The sequence below is a fragment of the Poecilia mexicana genome, unplaced genomic scaffold, assembly GCF_051168715.1.
Source record: "Poecilia mexicana isolate PSO_F unplaced genomic scaffold, ASM5116871v1 scaffold_12, whole genome shotgun sequence".
NCBI lineage: Eukaryota > Metazoa > Chordata > Actinopteri > Cyprinodontiformes > Poeciliidae > Poecilia > Poecilia mexicana.
The window spans coordinates 21,904,896-21,913,309 of NW_028263381.1; the positions used below are offsets into that span (position 1 = coordinate 21,904,896).

General features: G+C 41.4%; 1 protein-coding gene across 1 annotated transcript; it reads left to right on the forward strand.

Annotated features, from left to right (window-relative positions):
* Positions 1-4,435: 4,435 nt before the first annotated feature.
* LOC148156070 (stonustoxin subunit alpha-like) lies at positions 4,436-7,116 on the forward strand. The gene is made up of 2 exons (XM_088011361.1): positions 4,436-4,460; positions 6,194-7,116. Exons 1-2 carry the CDS (start codon positions 4,436-4,438, stop codon positions 6,739-6,741), a joined length of 573 nt encoding a protein of 190 aa, XP_087867487.1. The 3' UTR covers positions 6,742-7,116.
* The last annotated feature ends 1,298 nt before the right edge of the window (positions 7,117-8,414 follow it).

Sequence of the window (8,414 nt, forward strand, 5' to 3'; positions counted from 1 at the left end):
ATGAACATGAGGTCAGACAGATTGAAACAGCATCCAGGAAACCACACAGACCAGAAACAACAATCAGACAAGAAGACATCTTTAAAGTCCCACCTGGAAGAGATCAACCAATCAGAACAGTGATGACAAAGGGAGTGGCTGGCATTGGGAAAACAGTCTTAACACAGAAGTTCACTCTGGACTGGGCTGAAGACAAAGCCCACCAGAACATCCACTTCATATTTCCATTCACCTTCAGAGAGCTGAATGTGCTGAGAGAGAAAAAGTTCAGCTTGGTGGAACTTGTTCATCACTTCTTTACTGAAACCAAAGGAATCTGCAGCTTTGAACACTTCCAGGTTCTGTTCATCTTTGATGGCCTGGATGAGAGTCGACTTCCTCTGGACTTCCACAACAAGGAGATCCTGACTGATGCTACAGAGTCCAGCTCAGTGGATGTTCTGCTGACAAACCTCATCAGGGGGAAACTGCTTCCCTCTGCTCTCCTCTGGATAACCACACGACCTGCAGCAGCCAATCAGATCCCTCCTCAGTGTGTTGGCATGGTGACTGAGGTCAGAGGGTTCAATGACCCCCAGAAGGAGGAGTACTTCAGGAAGAGATTCAGAGATGAGCAGCAGGCCTGCAGGATCATCTCCCACATGAAGACGTCACGAAGCCTCCACATCATGTGCCACATCCCAGTCTTCTGCTGGATCACTGCTACAGTTCTGGAGGATGTGTTGGATACCAGAGAGGGAGGAGAGCTGCCCAGAACCCTGACTGAGATGTACATCCACTTCCTGGTGGTTCAGACCAAAGTGAAGAAGGTCAAGTATGATGGAGGAGCTGAAACAGATCCACACTGGAGTCCAGAGAGCAGGAAGATGATCAAGTCTCTGGGAAAACTGGCTTTTGATCAGCTGCAGAAAGGAAACCTGATCTTCTATGGATCAGACCTGACAGAGTGTGGCATCGATATCAGAGCAGCCTCAGTGTACTCAGGAGTGTTCACACAGATCTTTAGAGAGGAGAGAGGGCTGTACCAGGACAAGGTGTTCTGCTTCGTCCATCTGAGTGTTCAGGAGTTTCTGGCTGCTCTTCATGTTCATCTGACCTTCATCAACTCTGGAGTCAACCTGATGAAAGAAACACAAACATCTAAAAAATCTTCATTATTTAATAAACCTAAACTAAAGTCTCTCCATCAGAGAGCTGTTGACCAGGCCTTACAGAGTCCAAATGGACACCTGGACTTGTTCCTCCGTTTCCTCCTGGGACTTTCACTGCAGACCAATCAGAGACTCCTACAAGGTCTGCTGACACAGACAGGAAGTAGCTCACAGACCAATCAGGAAACAGTTCAGTACATCAAGGAGAAGATCAGTGAGAATGTGTCTGCAGAGAAAAGCATCAATCTGTTCCACTGTCTGAATGAACTGAATGATCGTTCTCTAGTGAAGGAGATCCAACAGTCTCTGAGGTCAGGAAGTCTCTCCACAGATAAACTGTCTCCTGCTCAGTGGTCAGCTCTGGGTTTCATCTTAGTGTCATCAGGAAAAGATCTGGATGTGTTTGACCTGAAGAAATACTCTGCTTCAGAGGAGGCTCTTCTGAGGCTGCTGCCAGTGGTTAAAGCCTCCAACAAAGCTCTGTAAGGACACACATTGTTACTGCAGGTATTTTTTAAAGAAATCTGTTAGTGATTGAGTCATGCTTCATTAGGTTTTTTACTGGTTCATTGTCTTCTCAAAGTTAGCCGCTAACAGATGATGAGTAAAAGAGAGATCGGCTCTCATAGGTGACTATTCTTAATGCTACATGTTCAAAGAACAGAAATTACTTTTTCTGTTGAAGCTGAACTGGATTAATGCTTTTCATTATGGAAATTGATGAAATTAATGTTTCTCTTTCCAGCCTCCTTACTGACTGCTGTATCTCAGTCTTTTAAGGCTGGAGGCCCAACTAAAAAATAAACCTGTTCTGGAAACACTTTATTTGAAGGGGGGTGAATAAGACTGTCATAACACTGTCATAAACATGACATAACATGTCATGAACATGAATAAGCCTTTCATAAATATTTATGACTGTTGTCATAAAGTGTCATTCAGTAAATTATGACACTTTTAATACAAAGTTGACATTACTCAAAATGTCTTTGTTATGACAACTTGACATTAACTAAGAAATCATTACTGCTTAAACTTTACCTTTAATAACATCAAGTTACCCAATTTTGAAAGTGCAATGAGTAATACTTTTATAACAAATTTATATCAGTAATGATTTCTCTCTACTTGCATCATAAACATGTGAAAAATTTGACATTTTACTTCAATCTGTGGAAAAACAAAATCATTGATTGGAACAAAAAGCAACAACTTTAAAGAATTATTTAATAATATGTTCCTCCATGTCTCCTCAGACTGAGTGTCTGTAACCTCTCAGAGAGAAGCTGTGAAGCTCTGTCCTCAGTTCTCAGCTCCCAGTCCTCCAGTCTCAGAGAACTGGACCTGAGTAACAACAGCCTGCAGGATTCAGGAGTGAAGCTTCTCTCTGCTGGACTGAAGAGTCCAAACTGCAACCTGGAGACTCTCAGGTAAAATGGGACCAATCCTGGTGAAACCAGATTTCTGTCCTTTACCTGCTTTCAAAGATGATATAATTATTATCTGATATAATAATTGATGTCTGACATGGTTAACCTGCTAAATCTCAACACATAATGGATAATTTTCATTTCCTCCAGGCTGAAAGAATCATAAAGAAAGTTAAGAAAAAAGTGGAGGTCAGGCTTCCACTGATAGTGTAACTCTGGATTATTGACAGAACAAAGGAGATTATTGCAGATCTTTCCAACCAGCAGTTGTCAGACTTTCTCAACCATCGATGGGGAAATGTTGATTTTTATTATCTACAAAAGGAAATACAGTTTTATTAATATTTCAAAGTATTAACAGTTTAAGCTCCAGTTTCTTGTGTGTTTTCCTCTTGTGAAAATGTCCAATTCAGACCTTGGGCTCTACCTCAACGCAGCGGCGTCGGATTCATTTTTGAGGTATTGGGGCCATGGGGTGTTTCGTCACCTCTGTTACGCACTTTGAATGTCAGGCACTTGTTCAATTGATACGATGGCTCCTGTCAATCAATTCAGTGGGTTTGTTGCCATTTGTCCCGAAGTAAACAGTAAACATCCCTTATCTGGTGGACAACGTTTCTGAGTCTACCATGCGCTGCGGTCATAGAGGTTTGGTGGAAAACAATCAGAACAAAATGTAAAAGTTGTCAGTGGGGAGCAGAAGGCAGCTTTACACAGAGCATTAGATGGTGGAGTGGACTTTATTCCATTTTCAGAACTGGAGTCTGGAAAAATGTAAAAGAGAATAAATGGCTGCAGCCGATCTGAGAACAGCTGAACACAGATCGACGGGATTAAAAACCTGATTGGATGAAGGTTTTGTCATCATTACATCATTGGTGTGAACAGTAGCGGGTTAAACAGCTGTCCAACCGGGTTCAGCTCTTCAGTTCATCAAAACACACACACACACACACACACACACACACACACACACACACACACACACACACACACACACACACACACACACACACACACACACACACACACACACACACCCGAACCGGACACGGTAAAAAGCTCTGCAGGATCCGACCGCTCTTAGAACTACGGGAGGATTCAAACTCTGCTCTTCATTTTTACCTTATAGAAAAAGCGCCAAGCTGCCAAATTCACTAAAGTAAACTGACCAATCAGATTCAGGCTTTGTGCGCACCTCAACGGACTCACAGAGACTCGCTACGTTTGGACACAATAGATCATTTTTCTCCTAAATGTTAAAAGTAAAAAAATCTAAAATGATTCTTTTCTGTTTCACTTAAAGGAAAATCTCAAGGTAAACATGCAGCTGCGGCTTCCTGTGTTCAGCTACTGTTAAAAGTCCAAAATACGCTCAATAGAACTATGGGGAGGACAGATAGATATGACAAAAACCACGACTGGTCAAATATTTGGAATATTAAAATAATAATAATAAAATAGATGTCAAATGTCCTCCAGCAATGCCAGTTTAGAGCAGCAGGACAACCTAGTGGATCATCACGTTACGGCGCAGCAGCGCTTGGATGCTGCGGGTCTAAAACCAAAAGGCAGCAGATTATATTTGCTGTTCCACAAACTGAGCGGGAAAGAGATGATATGTGTGGGACAGATGACCAGTCAGACTGCTGACAATATTTTATATTAAAACCAAAATGAAAAACACCATTAACTTTAATGTGCTTGTTATTTAGCAGACAAACATGAATTTCAACAGAGACCTGAAAACCATCAGTAGCATCGATATTTATGGCTCCTGATGGCTGATTGGCATCTGGAGGAAAGAGGAAAAACAAAACAAATTCACACAATTATTTCTTGATCTGAGCCAAAATGATCTGCTCTGGGCAAAGTGTGGGTGAGCATTTGGTCCGACCCGTAAACGGACATGATGGGCCCGATCTCTTTTTCTGTTTTTCATCCCAACGTCATTAGAAAGAAAACATCGTCACAGCTCTATAGATGGGGACAAATACAGAAATCTCATTTAATCTTTAGGCAGAACTGGTTCAGACCTGGACTGGATCAGAGTCAAAGCCTTTTTTCAGATGTCAGACCGGTTCCTGAACATTGAGCCATAGGTGCCGGAATAGGGGGGCCCATTGGACCCCCCTATTCCGGCACCTATGGCTCAATGTTCTCATCATGTGATGAATTGTGTGTCTGCAGCTTATCAGGCTGTTTGGTCTCAGAGGAAGGCTGTGCTTCTCTGGCCTCAGCTCTGACCTTTAACCCCTCCCATCTGAAAGAGTTGGACCTGAGCTACAATCATCCAGGAGACTCAGGAGTGAAGCTGCTGTCGGCTGGACTGAAGGATCCAGACTGGAGACTGGAAGCTCTCAGGTATGGAGGAACCTGCTGCAGGAGCAGAGAAGGTCTGATAGAGGAGGAAGAGGAGAAACGTCTTTAGTCTGATGGGAAACATTTAGTTTGAAGAGAAATATTCAGTTTGATCATTAAATATTTAGACGCCTCATCTGGAGGCAGAGATCATTACCCAGTTTTCTGGAATATTCTCCTGACTAAGAACGGCTCACAAGGAAAATGAAAGAGTGGGATGGATTTAATAGAGTTTAATAGGGACTCTGACTAAATGAATAAAAGTGAAGTTCAGTTAGATTTCCATGATGATCCACTGATGACAGAAAGGACTTTAAAACAATATTTGATGGAGCTCCAGACCAATCAGCCCCAAGGAGCAAAGATGAGAAGAAAAGTAACTCCATGTTGGTCAGATGGATGTTTAAAGTTCAGAGAGAGAAATAAAGAGTTTGAACTAAACTCACAAGTGTGTATAGCGCCACCTGGTGGTGCTGGATGGTAGAGGAAGTGCTGAAAGGTTGGAGGTGTTTGTCAGAGGTGTGTGATGATGGAAGCCTCTCCCTGGTTTGTGAGTCTGAGCTCAGAGATCAAATGTTTGGTTCTTGTTGAATCTTTGTTGAATGTGATGCAGCTTCTCCTTTTTAATGTTTGTATTTCTGGATATTCCAGTGAGGCCACAGCAGGTTTTCAGCAGCAGGTTTAGTGTTTCATTCCTTCATCTGTGTGTGGGAGTGTGGATGGAGCAGGTATCCAGGTGTTGATCAGAGTTTAGATTGATTGGATTTTAATGCTGATTATTAAACCAGGTTGAGCTTCCAGAAATGTTTCCTTAGTTTCCTGATGTCCTTTTAGGCTTCAGTGAGTTTCTTCAGGTTGTTACTGAGGGATTTCCTTTCTCCTCTCTGTTGGAGCTTTTCCTGTGTTTGGAGAAATGAGTTGTGCTGCAGCAGCACCAACTGTCCTTCCTACATCCACTGCAGTTTGCAATCCAGATGTTGGACTGTTCCTGTCTCAGTGGAGGACAATGTGTGTCTGAGAGACATGTAATGTCCATGTTTGCTGCTGAAAGAGACTGATGGTCTGACCCCCCTCCTCCTTTCAGGGTGGAGCCTGCTGGAGGCCCATTCTTGACACCAGGTCTGAGGAAGTGTAAGTGTGTTTTTCATCTGATTCATGACAACAAAGCAGCTCACATTCAACCATCTTCAAACTGTCACATCACTCATTCAGGATCATCATCAAAGATCAATAAATGATCAATAACTGCAGCTGGATTGTGTTTGTTCTCTCCATCAGATTCCTGTCAACTCACCATCGACACAAACACAGTGAACAGAAGACTCAAACTGTCTGAAGACAACAGGAAGGTGACATCTGTGGAGGAGCTTCAGTCATATCCTGATCATCCAGACAGATTTGATTATCATCAGCTGCTGTGTGGAACTGGTCTGACTGGTCGCTGTTACTGGGAGGTTGAGTGGAGAGGATGGGTTTATATATCAGTGAGTTACAGAAGAATCAGGAGGAAAGGAGAAAGTAGAGACTGTGTGTTTGGATGGAATGATCATTCCTGGAGTCTGAGCTGCTCTGATTATGGTTTCTCTGCCTATCACAATGACATAGAAACTCGTCTCTCCTCCTCCGTCTCTAACAGAGTATCAGTGTATGTGGACTGTCCTGCTGGCATTCTGTCCTTCTACAGAGTCTCCTCTGACTCACTGATCCTCCTCCACACCTTCAACACCACATTCACTGAACCTCTGATTCCTGGATTTAGGTTCTGGTCCAGTTCTGGTTCTTCAGTGTTTCTTTGCTGATTTGAGTCTAAAGAGTCTAAAGATTTTCCTCCTGTCAGAGAAACTCTCTCACTGTTGAACGGATAGTTCATCTGTACAATCTATTTCTTGGTGAAACTTTTCTGATTGAGTCCTTGGAAAATTTTCTTCTTCCAGTCCTTTAAAGATGGAAGCTGGGATTATCCCAGGATTATTCCAGGATCCTCATATTTTCCTGTTTGTTTCCAGTCAAAGCTTCACACTGAATATGAAGATGTTGTTTCTCTTATTTTTTCCTCTCATTCATCAGATTTCATTGAAATGTTGATCAGTTTTTCTCACTGAACATTTTCTGTTTCTGTCAGCTCCCATTTTTCTAAACTCGTCAGATTTGAATATTAAATCTTCCTTTTGTTTATTTGCTGCAGTTTTTCTTCATGTGTTTTAGAGAAATAACATTTTTCTTCTTCTGCAATTGGTTCATTTGCTGCTCTTTCTGTTCTTTTCCTGTTCAAATTTAAATATTTGCATTAAAAATATTTTTTCATCAACTCTGCCTTTCAGAAAGTCCTAGTTAAAATAAAACATTCCCATGCCATGAAGGTGAATGATGGAAAATATAATCTACAACTTTGGGTCATTTAAATACAGGTTTGTTTCACCAAATTAGTTTCCAGCAGTTCATTGTTTTTTGTAAAATTAAAAGATGACACTTTGTTTATTCCCTCAGAATAAACTCTGGACTCAGTGCAGAATTAGTACTTTGAACAAATTCAGACATTTATAGCTGCAGTGTGCAACTTTTATTAAAATTTTTTTTTACATATTTGTGAAAAATGTTACCGTGTCATGACTGTATGGCATCAGACAGATGAAATGTGAACAGATCAAACTCCTCCATGAGCTGCTATTGAGTTTTGAAGAAATACACCAGGTTGGTGTAGTGCGTTAGCATTAGCTCCTGTTAAGTACTATATTATTGTAGTGTTTTAGCATTAGTTTAATATAAATGCCTTAGTGTAGCGTTTTATTGTTAGCTACTGCTAAATACCATGTTTGTGCAGCATGTTTGCATTAGTTTCTGCTAAATACCATGTTGGTGTAGCGCTTTACAGCTAGCTACTGATAAATCCTGAGTTGGTGTAGAACTTTGGCATTAGTTGCTAATATGTACAATGTTGATATTGTCTGCTAGCGGTAGCTATCTGTAAATACCAGGTTATGGAGGGCATTGGAGTTAGCTAGTGATATATACTGAGTTTGTGTAGCGCTTTGGAATTAGTTGCTAAGTACTACGTTGTTATTGTGCTGTAGCATTAGCTAGTTGTAAATGCCATGTTGTTGTAGCGCTTTAGAGCTAGCTAGTGATAAATACTGAATTGGTGTAGCGCTTTGGCATTAGTTGTTAATATGTACCATGTTGGTATTGTTTGCTAGCGTTTTCCTGTGCAAAATCCCATGTTTTTGTAGTGCTTTGGCAGTAGTTGCTAATATGTACTATGTTGATATTGTGTGCTAGCATTAGCTATTGGTAAATACCAGTTTCTGGACGGCATTAGCGTTAGCTAGTGATGAAAACTTAGATGGTGTAGCGCTTTGGCATTAGTTGCTAATAAGTACTACGTTGGTATTGTGCTGTAGCATTAGCTAGTGGTAAATGCCAAGTTGTTGTAGCGCTTTACAGCTAGCTACTGATAAATACTGAGTTGGTGTAG